Source organism: Pteronotus mesoamericanus, unplaced genomic scaffold (genome assembly GCF_021234165.1).
Source record: "Pteronotus mesoamericanus isolate MK-2021 breed Mesoamerican mustached bat unplaced genomic scaffold, CSHL_Meso_final scaffold_85, whole genome shotgun sequence".
NCBI lineage: Eukaryota > Metazoa > Chordata > Mammalia > Chiroptera > Mormoopidae > Pteronotus > Pteronotus mesoamericanus.
The window spans coordinates 39,539,695-39,558,413 of NW_026555329.1; the positions used below are offsets into that span (position 1 = coordinate 39,539,695).

At 33.7% G+C, this 18,719-nt stretch overlaps 1 protein-coding gene across 1 annotated transcript in view; it reads right to left on the bottom strand.

The window, feature by feature from the left end:
* Positions 1-18,719, bottom strand: part of COG5 (component of oligomeric golgi complex 5) — a 338,428-nt gene that overhangs the window by 138,882 nt on the left and 180,827 nt on the right. Inside the window, exon 8 of the mRNA XM_054564649.1 lies at positions 13,449-13,614. Within this exon, the coding sequence (XP_054420624.1) occupies positions 13,449-13,614 (166 nt within the window). The remainder of the gene's footprint in view (positions 1-13,448; positions 13,615-18,719) is intronic.

Here is an 18,719-nt window from a genome sequence, read left to right on the forward strand (position 1 = left end):
AAAAAAAAGAGAACTACTACTCTTTGCAACAGCATGGCTGGAACTGGAGAGCATTATGCTAAGCGAAGTAAGCCAGGGGGCGAAAGATAAATACCATATGATCTCACCTATAAGTGGAACCTAACCAACAAAACAAAGATGTAAGGAAAATAAGACCAGCAACACTGAAAGAAAAAAGACACCAACAAAGACATGAGGGAAGGAGGGGGGGGCAGGGAAAAGGAAGGGAAGGGTCAAGTCAAGGAACACTTAGCAAAGCAAGGACTCATGGACAAAGCCAAAGTGGGAAAGGATTGAGGGAGGGAAAGGGGGGAAGGGGGCAGGGGAAAGTGGTGGTGGGTAGGTGGAGACAAATGTATTTGGAAAAAATAAATCAATAAATAAATTTAAAAAATAAAAAAACTCAACAGCAAAAAGAAAAAAGGACTTGTGATAGTGAGGAAAGGCTCTCACAAAATATCTTTGTGAAAATTAAAAATAGTAATTAAATTCCTAGCATATGTACAGTTTGGTTTCATACAAAGAATTATGGGATACATCAACCTATTACTCAAAATAAATACCAGCAGAAATACAAGAAGATACTATTTTCTGCTCATATTTACTTTGGGGAAACTGAGACACAGAAAAACAAGATCAAAGTCATCGGTTCAACTAGTTCTAAAGGCTTTTTTTCCTTACTAATAGCTTAGTACTTCAAGATTTTTATTCTCATAAGCTTAATACATCTTGTCATAGCTATAAATGATAGAAGTAATCAACTGAACATACGACAGCTGTGCAAAGGACAGGAAGAATGAATAATTAAAAGAAAAATGGGTGTCATCGGGACTCATGAAACAAATAAATAGTGCCATACACTAAATTATAATAAAGTGATAGAAGAAATTGAGAGTTCCTCAGAGACAATACTTAAGAGTGATTTCCGGTTAATTATAGCAGCATAAAATCATTTTCCTACTCTCATCCTTTGAAAGGTAATGAAAACAACATAAAGTATAGCAAAATGTCAACTTCAATAAGACAATCAATCATCTGAAACTTCAACTTTGAGATTATGATGTATCCCAAATGCTGCAGATAAATCAAAATGAACAAGGAACCTCATAGCTGACATCTAAGACAATTAACAAAGAACAAATTGTTCTAAAAATCAATGGTAAGAATTTAGACATGCTATCCAATAATTCTTTGCTTAGAGTTGAGATGGATAGATATGGTTGGATAGTCCAGGGAAGAAGTTGGTAATGTTGCAGAGTGGCAAAGGAAGAAAAGCTGAAAGAGAAGAAATCGTAATAAAATGATATTGACATTGTATATGAATTAGCCCTCTAACTTAGGGAGACTATTAGAGGCAAAATGAGGTGAAAGAGGAATGAAAAGCAGAGAATATGAGGTTTCCACACAGAAATTGCTTAAAAGCTTTACTGGGGACTCACAGTAAGTTCCAGGCCAGTCCAAAAATTGAAAACAGAAGTGTTGCCAATGTAGAAGAAAATAAAAATTGGTGAATAGTTTCATTAGGTGGCAGCGGAGGTGGGGGGCAGGGGCGGGGCGCGGGGAAAGAATGAAGATGCTAAAAGAATCGCTTAAAACAGAGTCAGGAGGCTATTAAGGAAGTAGGGCCTGTGTGCATCTTGTGCCTAAGTTACTAGAGCTGCTATTAAATTGCTAAACCTGTTGCTAATCTCAGCTCAAGAGCAAATCATTAACATCCTGGAATAACAACTGCCCATGACCATATGTTGGCAATTTTCAAACTGTGTGCTGAAAGAACTTTTAAAACATGCAGTATCTAACTAGTTAAGGGCACTAACATCTTTTCCCTTAGATGGTCAAATAAAATAATTACAAAAGCCAACAAAACAACAGCCATCTGGTATGAATAAATCAAAATTATACCTATACTCTTTGTGAGATCTGCAAAAAATATATTTTTGGTGAGCTGCAGAATTTTCATTATTAGTTTATGTGTGCCATGAGATGGAAAAGGTTGAAAACTGCTGCCATATATGGCTTTTACTTCCTTCCTCATAGTTTTCAACTGCCTTGTTTGAATATTGAAACTAAACAATTCCCTTTAACCTAGCCAGCGATCCTTCCCTTAAATATTGTGTAGTTTTTATCTTTATACACCCTGCCTGTATAAAGATAAGAACACAGTTTGGGTTGCTACCTGAATCTGCCTGTCTCAGATTTGATCCTGTAAGTCCCCAAATATACTTTAAAATTTTTTTTACAGCCTCAATGTTTTATTGGTTAACTCTTGACAGCAAACCTAAAACAAAGTTATAAAGTGCCCAGGTTTCTCCCTACAACCATTCTCATGCTATTAAGCATTAACTTTCAAGGATGAACAGTAATTGTAAACGAAGCAATATGGGACCTAACATATACTGGGGTGGTGGGCTGGGAGAAGGGAGGAGGAAAAAAATAAATGAAAAAGCAATGATAAACATAGGTAACAAAAAAAAATTCCCAAAGGAAACAACAGGAAGGGTTGCTTTGTTTTCCACTTTCTCAAAGTAATTAGAGGAAAAATTTTCATTGTAAATATGTAACAAAGATTAAGACCACATTAGAAAAAAAGTACAATGATCAAGGGTGAAAACACAAACATGGGAAATAGGCAAGAGGAAAACATACAAAATTAATAAAATAAAAGGATATAGAATATAATTAAGGAAAAGATACTAAAAATGGAAAACAAGATGTGACATATGCATAAAACTCCTGAAGAGAAAAATGTTCAAAGGTACAACTGAGGTAAACTTTTCTATGAAAGAGAACATATTCTAACTCAAAAAATAGATATAGAGCATTCAATCCCAAAATACATCCTAAAGAAATTACTGAACTTTAAAGTTAAAAAAGCAACCATTTGACATGAAAGAAAAAACAAGTAAGCTATGTGAACAGTAAAAATCTGATTAGCAATTCCATTACTGGTTCCACATGTAAGGAGCTTGGAAGTCACCACTCTGTCCTAAAAACAAATAAAAAGCTGAGCAGACTGAAAGACTGAAAAGTCAACAATTCTTGGACCCATACGAGAGGGGAGGAAATATGGCAAACTGCTGTCCATCAAATTACAAAGACCCATAAGCAAATACCAATGCGTACCTCCTGATCAAAACTGCTGAGGGAACCAGTTACCATTCTGGTAGGATAAACAGAATGCTTAACTGATAAATTACTAGAAAATCAGTGTGGACAATTCCAAGTTAAAAACACCAGGGGGATCTAGTCACAGAGGGACCCTACTATATTGAGATTTACCTTCAAGAACCAGACTAGGTTTCCATAATAAATACTAGACAAAAATCCCCTAATGCTTTCAGAGGAGAAGAGGGAAAAGAATCATTTTCAAATATGCCAGAGCACTGTGTTCTTAACAAGGCCTGCTCTCAGGAGAAACTAATTACCAGAGCCTAACTGACCCAAGAAAGGGAAATACCCAAATCTAGCCTACTCCTGTCATTCTTTCATACCTAAAGAAGAAAAAAAATTAAAACACTTGTTTGTGAGGTTCACAGAACAAAGGTATGGCTCACTAGAAAGAGTGAGATTTAATAATAGCACTATAGAAAGCTTCCCCTCCCCATATAACTTACCACCATATTAAAGGCCTATGTTCAGCAATTACTTTTACTCATAAAAAATTAAAAGGCATATTAAAAGACAAAAAATGCAATTTAAAGAAACAGAGCAAGCATCAGAACCATATATGGCAGGGATGTTGGAATTATGAGACCAAGAATTTAAAATAACTAAGATTAATATGCTAAGGGCTATAATGGACAAAGTAAACAACATGCAAGAACAGATGGAACAACTTAAGCAAGGAGTTGGAAATACTTAGCACCCCCCGCCCCGGAAGAAATGCTAGAGATAGATTTAAAAAAAACAACACTGTAACAGAAATAAAGCATGCATTTCATGGGCTTATTAGTAGGCTGGAGACAACTAAGGAAAGAATCTTTGAGCTGAGGATGTATCAATAAAAACTCAAAAACTGTAAAGAAAAGAAAACAAACACTGAAAAAGAAAACAATCAAGGACTGTGGGACAACTACAAAGAATACAATATACAAGTAATTGTAATACCAGGAGAAGAAAAGCAGAAAGAAACTGAAGGGAAGTGCCAGAAACCAAACCACAGATCAATGAAAATCAAAGTTGAGGAAAAAAGATAAGAATTACATCTAACTTCTCAGAAATCATCGAAGAGAGAATGGGATACTGAGAGAGTGTGCACATGTTGAGATTTAAAGAAAAACAAAAACAAAAAAAAAAACCCCACCAACCTAAAATTCTGTACCCTGCAAAATTATTCCTCAAAAGTGAACGATAATTAAAAACTTCTTCAGTCAAACAAAAATTGAGGCAATCTGTTGCCAATAGATCCACCTTCCCAGAAATGTTAAAGGTAGTTCTTTAGATAAGGAAAGTAATATAGGTTAGAAACATGGATCTATATAAGAAAAAGCATTGAAGAAGGAAAAAGTGAAGGTAAAATAAAAACATTTTTATTCCTAACTGATCAAACAGATAACATGGTATTCAAAATAATAGTAGCAGCAATATATCTGATTACTGGAATATGCTTATGTTTATATCTTATGTGTATGTATTTATATCTTATATGTTTATGTTTATGTATACTTATTATAGGTAAAATGAATGACAGCCATGGTTCAAGGGATTGGAGGAAGGAATTAGGATTATTTTATTATTACAAGATATTTACATTATCCATGTAGTGGTACAGTATTATTTGAAAGTGGACTATAATTAGTTCTAAATTTATATCGCAACTTTCATGAAAATTGCTATAAAAACTTTAAAAACTATAACGGATATGCTAAAAGAAAGAAGAAAAATGGAATCATATAAAATGAACAATTAAAACAAAAAAAGGAAGAAAAAAGGTGTAAGACAAAAATAAGAACAAAGAAGAAAGGGAACAAATAGGAAACAGTAATACAACCATGTCAATAGTCACTTTATATGTCAATGGTCCAAATGCACCAATTAAAAGATAAAGTGGATCAAAAAATACAACTCAACTATATGTGTCTCAAAAAATCCACTTTAAATATAAGACACACATAGATTAAAAGGAAATGGAGAAAATAGACCATTATACCACTAACCAAGAGAAAGCAAGAACAGTTATATTAATTTCAGACAGAACATTTTTAAAGTAAGAAAATTTATCAGGGACAAAGAGGACCATTACATAATGATCAATGAGGTCAATTCTCCAGGAAGACATAACAATTAACATGATTGTACCTAACAACAGAGTGTCAAAACTATAATATACAGACAAAAAGTAACAGAATTATAAGAAGAAATAGATGAATCCACTATCATTTGGAGACTTTTACATCACTCCTTTATTAGTGGACAAATTGGCAGGAAGAGAATTCTTAAGGAAATAATTGAATTTCAACAAAACCATCAGTCAATTGTATATTATGGAAATCTATCAACTACTTCATCCAACAATAGCACAATATACATTCTTCTCAAGCTTACATAACACATTCAGTAATATAGACTACCTTCTGATCCATAAGACACACCCTAACAAATTTAAAAGAATAAAAATCATATAATGGTTGCTTTAAGACCACTAAGATATTAAACTAGAAATCAACACATAGATAAAAAGAAAATCCCAAAATATGTAAAGATTAAAAAACACATTTCTAAATAATACACGGGCCAAAGAAATCTCAAGAGAAATTGAAAAATATTTTGAATTAAGTGAAAGTATTAAAAATTAATGGATTTTGGTAAAAGTGATAGAGGGAAATTTGTAATATTGGGTGCAAATATTACACAAAAAACAAAGATCTAAAACTCAGTAAGTTTCCACCTCAGAAAACTAGAAAAAAGAAGAGCACATTGAAGACAAAGTAAGCAAATTAAGTAAATAATAAGAATTACAGCAGAAATCAATGAAATTTCTAACAGGAAATTTATGGAGGAAAAGAAATAAAACAAACAAAAATGTGGTTCTTTGAAAAAAAATCAATAAAATTGATAACTCTCTATCCAGGCTAACTAAGAAAAAAAGAGAGAGGATACAAATTAATAATATCAGATATGAAAAACAAGACATCAATACAGATCACACAGAAATTAAAAGGTCAATAAACGAATACTACAAACAACTCTATGCCCACAAATTTCCTTGAGGACTCAATTTACCAAAAACTCATGCAAGTGGAAAGGTATGATTTGAATAAGCTTATACCTAATGAAGAGGTTGAATAAATACTTAACAACCTTCCAGAATTAAAGCACCAGGTCCAGATGAACCGACTGCTATATTCTACCAAACATTTAAGGAAGAAATTATACCAATTCTCTACCATATCTTTAAGACAGAGGGAATACTACTAACTCATTCTATGAGGGCAGTACTACCCTAATACCAAAACCAAACGAAGATATTACAAGAAAAGAAAGCAACAATGATCATAAGTACAAAAATCCTCAACAAAATATTAGCAAATAAAATATAAAACGAAATCTACACCATGACCAATAGGACTTATCTTAGGTGTACAAGGCTGGTTCTACATTAAAAAATCAGTTAGTGTAATCCATCACAACAACAAGCTAAAAAAGAAAAATCACATGATCACATTAATGCATACAGAAAATATATTTGACGAAATCCAACACCAATTAATGATAAAAATTCTCAATAAACTAGGTATAAAGGCAACTTCCTCAACTTCATAAAGACTATCTACAAAAATCCTGCAACTAACACCCTATTGAACGGTAAGAAACCTTCCTACTATCATCTGGTACAAGACAAGGATGCCCCTCTCAACATTCCTTTTCAACACAGTATGGAAGTCCTTACTAATGCAGTAAAGCAAGAAAAGAAAAGGTATACATTGAGAAGGAAGATATAAAACTCTTTGTTTGCAGATGGCATCATCATCTATTACAGAATTTTTTTTTTAAATTGGTAATAAAAAATCCTGGAAATCTTAAGTGATTATAGCATGTTTGCAGGATACAAGGTTCATATCCAAAAATCAATTGCTTTCTTCAATACCAATGATAAGTAAGTAGAATTTGAAACTGAAAACCAAAACCATTTACATTATACTACAAAATGAAATAGGTATAAAAAAATCTAACAAAATGTGTACAAGATCTATACTAGGAAAACTACAAAACTCTGGTGAACAAAATCAAAGAACTAAATAAATGAAGAGATATTCCAAGTTCATGAATAGAAAGACTCAAAACTGTCAAGATGTCAGTTCTTTCAAAATTGATTAACTGAATCATGCAATCCAAATAAAAACCCCAGCAAGTGATTTTATGGGTATTGACAACATGATTTTGAAGTTTATATGAGGAGGCAAAAGACCTAGAATAGCCAATATTTTTTTAAAAAGGACAAAGTTGGAAAATTGATTATCTGACTTCCAGGCATACTATAAATCTACAAGACAATGTGGTATTGACAAAAGAATAAACAGATAGATAAATGGAACAGACTAGAAAGCCCAGAAATGCACCCATATAAATAAAGTCAAATGATCTTTGATAAAGGAACAAAAGCAGTAAAATGAAGGAAAGGTAATCACTTCTCTCACCAAAAAAGATATACTGGTGGCAGATAAGCATATGAAGAAATGCTCATCATACACATCATCAAGGAAATGCAAATTAAAACAGCAATAAGATATTACTACACACCTATTAGAATGGCCAAATCTGGCACATCGACACCACCAAATTCTGCCAAGGATGTGGGTCAACAGGAACACTCACTCACTACTGATGGGAGTGCAAAATGATACAGCCACTTTGGAGATAGTTCGGCAGCTTATCACACTAAATATACTCTTAGTGTACAATCCAGCAATTCAGCAATTCTGCTTTTTAATATTTATCCCAAAGAGTGAAAAAAAAATTTACACATGAATGTTTATAGTAGCTTCTTTAATCATTGCCAAAACTTAGAAGCAAACAAAATGTTCTTCAGTAGGTGGATGGACATCTTGGTACCTCTGTACAATGAAATATTCATCAGCATTAAAAAAAAGAGCTATCAAATCATGACTAGACATGACAGAACCTTAAATGTATATAGTAATATATGCTACATACTGTATAATTCCAACTATATGACATTCTGGGAAACTCAAAACTATGGAAACAATAAAAAGTCAGTGGTTACCAGGGATGAAAGAAAGTGGTGGAGATGAATAGGCAGAGCATAGGGGATTTTTAGGGCAGTGAAAATATTCTTCATGATATTATAATGATGAAACTATGTCATTATACATTTCTCCAAAGTCATAGAATGTACACTATCAAGAGTGTACTCTAATGTAAACTATGAAGTTTACATTATAATATTTCATCTTGGTAACAAATGTACCATTGGTGGGGGATAATAGGTAAGGTTGTGCATGTATAAAGACGGGGGATATAAAAATCTGTTACCTTCCTCTTAATTTTGAAAAAAAAAAAAAGGATAAAAAAATGGGAATAGTATAAACAACTTTTGGGACAACTTTAAGAGGTCCAACATTTGCCTCACAGGGGTGTCAGAAGGAGAAGAGAAAGAGCAAGAAATTAGAAATCTATCTAAAACTCCTCTTTTAATAAAAAGCATTAAAGGAGGATGCCCCGGTCAAAATATAGGTAGAGACTGACACTGGCATGCACCACCGGGAACCCTAGGGCCAGCACACCCAGCAGACAGCTAAAGACCACATCAGAGCATCACCAGCCTGCCCTTGCACAGCTGATCCTCCACAGAGGGCAGAGGCTGGTGGAGGGCAAGTGGTCACAGCCAGTCCTTGCAGCTGACTGGCCTGGGTAAACCCCTCCCTTTGATCGGCCAACAGCCACCAAGAGTCAACTACAAAAGGAGGATGTACTCAGCCCACACAAAGGGCGCACCTCAAGTACCCAGCTTCGCTGGTAGGGGAAGCTGTGCCTACAGGACACTTACGACATTAGGCCACACTACCAAGACACAGAGTCAAAGCAGCTCTACCTAATACATAGAAACAAACACAGGGAGGCTGCCAAAATGAGGAGACAAAGAAACATGGCCCAAATGAAAGAACAGATCAAAACTCCAGAAGAAGAACTAAACGAAAGGGAGATAAGCAGTCTATCAGATGCAGAGTTCCGAACACTGGTCGTAAGGATGCTTAAGGATCTTGGTGAGGACCTCAGTGGCATATAAAAGACCCAGTAAGAAATGAAGGATACGCTAACTGAAATAACAAGTTACAGGGAAACAACAAGAAAATGGATGAAGCTGAGAATCAAATCAATGATTTGGAACATGAGGAAGAGAAAAAGAACCAATCGGAACAACAAGAAGAAAAAAAGGACCCTCAAAATTGAAATACTATAAACCATCTCTGGGACAACTTTAAGAGGTCCAACATTCGCCTCATAGTGATGCCTGAAGGAGAAGAGAAAGATCAAGAAATTGGAGATTTACCTGAAAAAATAGTGAAAGAAAACTTACCTAATTTGGTGCAAGAAATAGACATGCAAGTCCTGAAAGTGCAGAGTCCCATAGAAGATGGATACAAAGAGGTCCATTCCAAGACATATTGTTATTAAAAGGCCAAAGGTTAAAGATAAGATAGACTCTTAAAAGCCAAAGAAGTTACTGGAAGGTTGCCAGATAGGAAGGGGGAGGGGAGAACTAGTGAAGAGGTAAGGGGCTTAAGAAGTATATAAGGGTAGTTACAGAATAGCCACGGGAATGAAAAGTACAGTATAAAAAATAGAGTAGCCAAAGAACTTACAAGCATGACCCATGGACATGAACAATGGTGGGGGATTGCCGAAGGGAGTGGGAGGAGCTGGGTGGAAGTGGGCAAAGGGGAAAAACTCAGGACAATTGTAATAGCATAATCAATAAAATATAATTTTAAGAAGTTTTTAAAAAAGCAAAAAATTTAAAAAAAATTTAGAAAGCTTTAAAAACAAAATGTTAAAAAAAAGGTTAAAAGTGAATGAATAAATAAAGTCCCCTTGCCCTGGCTGAGTAGACCAGTCAGTTAGAACATCATCCCATAGGCCAAATTGTGGGTTTGATCCCAGGTCAGAGCACATACAGGAGGCAACCAATGAATGCATTAATGGGCAGAACAACATATGGATATCTCTGTCTCGCTTTCTCTTTCTCCCTTTTCTCTCTTTCTCTCAAATCAATAAATAAATTTTTTAAACAAATAAATTAAAAAAAATAAAGTACCCTTTATAGCTCTCCCTTCCTGGTCCCATTTTCTCTGCTGTCTCCCCAGAGCTAATGTTATTTTGAATTTAATGACTATTATTACAATGTATATACTTATACTTTTATTACATATTTACATATGCAAAACAATACATAGCATAGTCAATCATGTTCTTAGGCTTTAAATATAGCATCATACTATATGTATCTTTCTGTAACTTGCTTTTTCATGTAATGTTTTTGGAAATCTACTAATTTAAATATCATATAGTAGTCTACTTAATAAATAAACCAGTTTATTCATTTTTCCATTGAAGGGTTGTCTTCACTGTTTCATTATTGTAAACAATAATGTAATACAAATTATTATACATATGTACCAGAATTTCTCTGCGGTAGCGGTGCCAACCTTTTTGGCACCATGGATCGGTTTCATGAAAGACTGGGGTAGAGGTGGGGGGTCAAAAGGAGGTGGAGCCCAGGTGAGCTTTGACTGTGGCCTGGTTCTTAACAGGTCTTGAAATGGTACTGGGTTGGGGATCCTGGCTCTAGGGTATAATCTTATAAGAGAAATAATAAAATAATAAAATATACACATTTCAAAAGTTACAGATCAATTTGATAAAATTAAGTAAAGTGGTTGAACCATTTTATTCTTCTACAATTAGAGTACAAGAGTTTGTGATCTCACCCAATCTCATGATTGAGAATAGTATCTTGTTTAACTGTATTTCCCTAATAACTAGTTCATCCTTTAAAACGAGAATGATCTTTTCACACTTATTCCATGTTTTTCTTTGAATTGAGTATTCATAGTCTTTATCAATTTTTTATTTTGGTTCTAAGATTTGTTTTAATATGTTTTTATTGTATTTTTCCATACCATTTGCCCCCCTTATATGGTCCCCCCAGCAATCACCACACTCTTGTCCAGTCCATGAGTCCTCTTTGCCTTTTTTCCTTGAACCCTCTGCCCCCTCATCCCCCTGCAAAGCTGTCATCCTGCTCTCCATCTATCAGTCTGTCCATATTTTCTGTATTAGCTCAGTTTGTTCATTAGATTCCACATATGAGTGAAATCATAATTGAGTTATTTTTTTTCTTATGGAATTATAAATTTAAATATGTCATAGGTAGCACTTTTCCCTTCAAATTGCATTAATGCTATTTCTTATAATTTTGGAAAAATCTGAAACATATAGAAAATTTGAAAAGCATAGTAAAATAAATTGTTTTCCCTGAATCATTTGTGAATAATTTATTGATATGATGCCTATCACCCTTGAAAGTAATGCTTTAACATGTATTTCTAAAACACAAGAACAAAGAACATTTACTACATAATATCAATACCAGGAACAAATCAACAAATTAACATTAATACTGTCAATGTGACATTTTTTCCTTTATTTTTCTTTTGAGATTTTATTTTTAGAGAGAGGGAGAGGGAGGGAATAGAGAGGGAGAGAAACATTGATGTGTGAGAGATAAATAGATTGGTTGCCTCTTACAAAACCCCACCTAGGGACCTGGCCCACAACCCAGGCATGTGCCCTGACTGGGACTCAAACCAGCGACCTTTCGATTCACAGGCTGGCACTCAATCCACTGAGCCACTCCAGACAGGGCAACCAATGTGCCATTTTAAAAAATATAAGTAACAGTGACTATCCTTTTAAAAAATGATAAAGAATCAATGCTTAAGGTTTCTACATTAAATCACAGTATGCACTCCTTAACAGACGATAAAAAGGGTTTAAAACTCTTTTCCTTATATCCAAAGGGTATACATTAGGATCAACAACATGTGAATAATTGCTTTCATTTTTTCCCCTATTTTTCATAACCCAAGAGGGGCAAGATTAAACTGCGTCTAAGAATTTTAAACATTAGGTCAACCTTTCTGAGAATAATTGCTAGGGAAAACTGAGAGTGAAATCCCCTTTGGCCAATTTCTGTTCAAAGCTCTCCTGATATAATCTTAAAACAGACCTATTCAAAGGCTAATCCTAACCTTTAAGAATCTGTTCAAGATATAAGGCTCTTTCATGTCTTTGTATCTAGTGTAACTTATTTATGAGTGACATATATTCTGTTATAAGGCTACGTTTATATAGCAAATATAAAAATAATAATGGCTGCCAATAAGAAGTTTTTAGTATTAACCATGTATCAAGAATTCTGTTACCAATTTTACATGTGTTATTTCATTTATCCTTTAGGAAAACTCTATGATGATTAGAGTACCTTCTTCATAAGAAGAATGGAAAGAGAAAAAATACAACAATTTAGGACATTTTTCTGTAGTCCCAGGAAATAAAATGCGGTAGTAAAGCTAAAGAAAGTAACAGAGTCAAAATGCATTTGTTTGATTGTCTTTAAGCAGAAGATTCACTAGCATGATTATATGTGATGAAAAAGACTAGTGAAACATGAAAAACTGATGAACTGGCAGAGAGAGGGGATCTATTAAAACAATGTCTTTGAGTAACGGGATCTAAGGCCAAAGTGTAGCAAGCACAGTTCATCCACTGTAATAGGAGAGAAGAATATAAGGTGAGAAATGCAGAGTTGGGCAGCCTAGATAAGAGAGAGGTGCACACAACGCGTAGGTTTTCCTATGTATGAAGTATGTCACATATGTGAATATTTTCATCAAGTGCAATGTAGGGCTACTCCTCTCCAACTTGCCTCTACCTATCTTTAGTAGTTTTCTTTAGATTTTGCAATAGTTGTAATGCTTCCAAAGGTTTTGTTTGTTTCATTTTCTATCTTTGCACTTAGCCATTATTGTTCCACAATACCAAAATTATAAGGAAAAGCCCAAAAAGCTAAGATAGAGATGGCATTTCCTTAAAAATATTTTCTGCCTCAGTAAGAAGTACTTGTGAGGATAAGAACTTTAAAGAAAAGAAGTTTGTTTTTTTTTTCCTTGCATCTGTTTCCTCTGAGCTAAATGAAGTCACAGTTTATAGATTTTTAACCACAAGTTCTAAATATTCCAATTGGCCAGTTCAGCTCACTGATTAGACAAAATGTTATAAATTCTGAAACATAATTTCTTCTCAAATTTTCTGTCTATTAAAAACGAGTCATTAAGTTGCTTTGAAACTTGAGTGTTTTATATACTATTCAAAGGGCTTCTTGGTTATAAATAAAGAAAGAAACTAAATATAAACCATATCCTTACCTCTCACAGCTGACTGAGAAGGCTGAGTCAAAACTCTGACATCTAATGCACTGTTGATACTTTCTTCCAAAGCAGCACAATATCCTTCCACGACACTGGTTACCGTATTCTTTAAAGTTCCAAGATTATGGAAAACCTGAAGAGCTGTTCCAACTTGGGTTGGATTCTTTTAAAAGGTGGGGTGGGTAGGGTGGAAATAGATATAAATAGAAAAACAAAAAAATATATAAATCTACAATTTTTACTCGTACTTGAGCAGTTACTACAATTTTTTAAAATTATCAGAAGAGCTAAGACAATACATTTGGAACAAATATTATTTTTAGTCATTATTTATTTCATAACAGACAAAGTTAAAAATTCTCTATATAGTTTCACCTATCTGCTTTCCTCCTCCTTTAAAGGGTAAGACCAGAAGTTTGTTATACTTGAGAGTGTTTTTAAAATTTACCACCAGTCCCTATGGAGCAAGCCATGCCGGGACTAACAATAATCCTACATTTGTTTAGAGAATAAGTAAATGAATTCTGCATAATTAACTGAGGGCTGAGACATGCAGCCTGATACTTACTTTTCGCTATATTTTATTCATTCACTCTAACTACGAATATTTATACAGGGGTTACTATGTGTACATCTTGATTTTAGGCACTGGAAATATAGCAGTAAACAAAACCAATTAAATCCCAGCTTTCATGGAGCTTATAATTACTGAGAAATGTATAAAAATAAATGTAACAGAACATCAGATTGTGATAAATGTGAAAATAATGAAGCAGTGAATAAGAAAAAAGAAGGATGGGAATTATTATAGAGAAGAGTTAGAGGATGTATCTCTGAGGTGATATAAAGAGAGACCTGCATATAATGGAAGGGGTCAAAGGAGGATCTGGGAACTACAGATCTGAGCAGAGGCACTGACAAATACATAATACAGAGGCACTGTGCAGAGGCGGAAATGTGCTTAGTAGCCAGTGAGAATGCAAAAAGGCCTCAACGGTGACTGATGCAGAGGAAGGTAGGGGACAAAATAGGCAGTAGAAACACTAAGAGAAGATTAGTCTGTAGTATTGATAATATAAATAGATTGTTGGATTTGTTATCAAGTAAATGACTGAATTATCAAGCCAGGATCTAGTTAGTACACCAACATATATTTCCAGGCCCAAAGAGCTGAAAATCCTCTTTCATTTATGATTCAGTGTCTGTTATTAGAAGACCATAGTTAAAAAGTTAAATTATTTCTTTAACTTATATTCATGACTTTTAAGTTTGGAAATAAGACAAAAGGTTGTTTCTGAAATCTACTGGTGTTAGTAAATATACACACTGTAGATACATATACACACAGAAGCAAAGTAGAAAATATGATAAAACATGGTTGATAAATAACAATGTCCATTTTGGATTTTTTTTAATTAAACAAGGAAAAGAAACAAATGAACAGTGTTTCAAATTAAAATGTTTTAATTTAAAATGCTGAACTTAATACAGTTATAATAGAATTTAATTCTAGTATATGCTATCAACTCAGTACTAACAAATGTAATGGGAGAAAATGACATATTTCATGTAAAATTATTAACTGAAAATATGAGGTGTAGTGCTTTGCCTGGGTTGTTGTTAGTTTCATCCAGTAATGATATTTTTTAAATTTTTAGTAGATTTTAAGAATTAGGATCTATAAAGCAATTTTCCCTTATCATTATTTAAGTGTCTACATAATCGAAGAAAGCATTACCTGAGCAACTTCAAAGAATATTCTCAATCTCATAAAACTATAATACTCATATATACTGAAAAATTATACTTATTACCTTAACTATCTTTGAAGGATTTGAAAAGCAAAACTTCTCAGTCTAGAGTAAGGTTTCAGGTTTATCAGTTGAATGTACACTGTAAGTTATATATGTACATTAACTGAAAAACATTTAAAGTCATATTTCACTTAAAAGATTTGGCTAAAGCTCACTCTCTTCCTCTCTCTCTCTAAAAAAAATACCAATAAAAAAATACAACAACAAAAAAAATTGGCTAAAATAGACCAGTCTTCAATTTTCCCACTCCATAAAGATTAACTTCCAAAAACTTCTAAAAAGAGAAACATACGTAGCTCATTTTTAAAAGGCATCTAATATAGTAATATATGTAATAATTATAATTAAGAATTACGAATACTTATAATTCTCAATGTAATTTTAAGCTTGCCACTTAACATGATGACTTTTTCAATTAATGCCAGTTATTCACATTCATTGCTTAATATAAATATGTCATTTGTTGGCAAACTATAAAATAATGAGTATGCAAATTATAAAAGCACAGCTTTATGTATTATCAAAAAGTAAACACACCTATATAACTATGACCCAAACAATGAAACCAAGTATTATCAGCACCTATGAATCTTGAGTGGCTTTCCCAAGTGCAACTCTCCACATATTATCACTATCCTAACTTCTACCACCATTGATTAGTTGTATCTGTTTTTGAAATTTTACATAAATGGAATCATAAATTAAGTGCCATTTTATCTGGCTCTTTTAGTCAATATTCTATTTGTAAAATTCACCCAGATTGTTGTACATAGCAGTAGCTGATTCATTTTCAGCATTACAACTATTCCAGTGTACCTTTACCTTGGTTTATCTATCCTTCCCATTGATGATGCATGCTAGAGTTATTTCAATTTTTTTAGGTATTTCAAATAATGCTTCCATGAACACTCTAGTGAACATACGCATTTCTGCTGGGTAAGAGCAGAGCTGCTCAGCCATAAGCTATTTGTATACTTAGTGTTTGTAGATACTGCAAATTTCCCAAAGTCATCACACCAATTTACAGCCACATCAGTAACTTGAGAATGTGGGTGCTCCACAACTTGGCTAAAACTTAGAATTATCAGTCCCTTCAATTTTTGCTGTTCTTTTGAGAGAGGAGTGTGGTTTTAATTTGCTTGTTTGTGATGACTAAGAAGCTATCCTTTTTTTTTGCATGTTAAGTATCCATTTGCCTGTTTTTCCCATTGGTTGTTTCTTTTATGTATTTATAGAAGTTGCTTATAGATTTTATGTAATCCCTTTGACAATTATATGTATTATAAATACAACGTCCCACTCTCAAAAAGTCTTTAAGTTCCTAATTTGAATGAAGTCCATTTTGTTAACCTTATTCTCTACGGTAAGCATAGCCTGTTTAAAATGTTTCCTACATTACATTCATGGGAATGTCTTTCATTCATGAAGTTACACTCCAGAAACTCTATTTGTTTACCTTTCACATTTAGATAAACAAGCAACCTGAAATTACTTTCTGTAAAATATGAGACAGATGGCATGATTAGTGTTTTTCTACATGAATATCCAATTGAAATACCATTAATTTATTTGAAAACACAAAGGAAAAAAATGGACCACACCACCATCACTCACAAGGTGTATCTTTGCAATTAATCATTTTTTTTTTTGTATGTATGTATTGGTTTCTGGACTCTCAGTTCTGTGCCATTAACCTGTCCTTACACAAATTCACCTATGAAATATATTTTAGCTTCAGAGTAAGGTTTGATAGTTCTCCACCAGGGTTCTTCAAATTGGTATAGGCTCTTCTTGGTTTATGGCACTTCCATATAAATTTTATAATGGGTTTGACAATTTCCAATGGAAAACAAAGTTTCTGAAATTTTCAGACTGTATTAAATATATAGATAAAATTAAAAAGACTAAAGTCATTATAATATTGAGCTCTTAAATTCATTATGGAATTCCTCTTTATTTACTCAGGTCTTCAATTTCACTATAGATGTTACAGTTCCTGTGAAGAGATCTTATGTGTCTTTAATTTGAATTATTCTACACATTTGATGTTCTCTGATATTGTAAATGGTAATTAAAATCTTCTTTCTGTGTTGCTGTTACTGATATATTTGGCCCAGGCAGGGTAGTTCAGTTGGTTGGAGTATCATCCCCATAAGCCAAGGTTGTGGGTTCAATCTCTGGTCAGGGTACATACAAGGATCAATGAATGCATAAATAAGTGGAACAACAAAATGATGCTCCACCCTCTCTCTGTCTGCCTTTTTCTCTCACTCCCTTCTTTTCTCTCTCTCTCTCTCAAATCAATCACTTAAAAAAAATACAATTGATTTTATACATTGAATTTCAGGAAAATTTCAAAATTCAGTTAATTCTAATATTTTATCTGTAATCCCTATCAATGCAATCCCTATTAAAATACCAATGATGTATTTCACAGATACAGAACAAGTATTTTGAAAATATATATGGAACCATAAATGACTCCAAATAATCTCAGCAATTTTGGGAAAAAAGAACAGAACAGTAAGAATCACAATACCTGATATGAAACTATATTACAAGGACATGGTAATCAAAACAGTCTGGTACCAGCATTAGAACAGACACATAGATCAATGGAACAGAATAGAGAGCCCAGAAATAAACCCAGAAATTTACCATGTCTCTATGGTCAATTAATATTTGACAAGGGGGGCAGAAGCATAAAAATGGGAGAAAAAATAGCCTCTTCAATAAATGGTATTGGGAGATCTGGACAGGAACATGCAAAAAAATGAAACTAGACCGCCAACTTACACCATACACCAGAATAAACTCAAAATGGATAAAAGATTTAAACATAAACCATGACACCATAAAAGTCCTAGAGGAAAACACAGGCAGTAAAATTTCAGATATCTCACACAGCAATATGTTCATGATTATATGTCTAGGGCAAGGGAAATGAAAGAAATAAACAAATGAGACTGCATCAAATTGAAAAGCTCCTGCAAGGCTGAAGAAAACATGAACAGAATGAAAAGGGAACCAACCGTATGGGAAATCATTTTTGTCAGTGATATCTTGGACAAGGGTTTGATCTCCAAAATATATAAAGAACCCACATGATTCCGCAACAGGAAGACAATGAATCCAATTAAAAAATGGGCAAAGGACCTGAACAGATCCTTCTCCAAGGAGAACATACAGAGGGCCCATAGAATGCTCAGCATCACTAGCCATCAGACAGATGCAAATTAAAATCACAATGAGGTACCACCTCACGTGGGTCAGAATGGCCATCATAAAAAAATGAAACAAGTGCTGGCAAAGACTTGAAGAAAAGGGAACTTTAGTACACTGCTCATGGGGATGCAGACTGGTGCAGCCACTGTGGAAAACAGTATGGAATTTCCTCAAAAAACTAAAAATGGAACTGTTTTTAAACCCAGCAATTCCACTGCTAGGATTATAC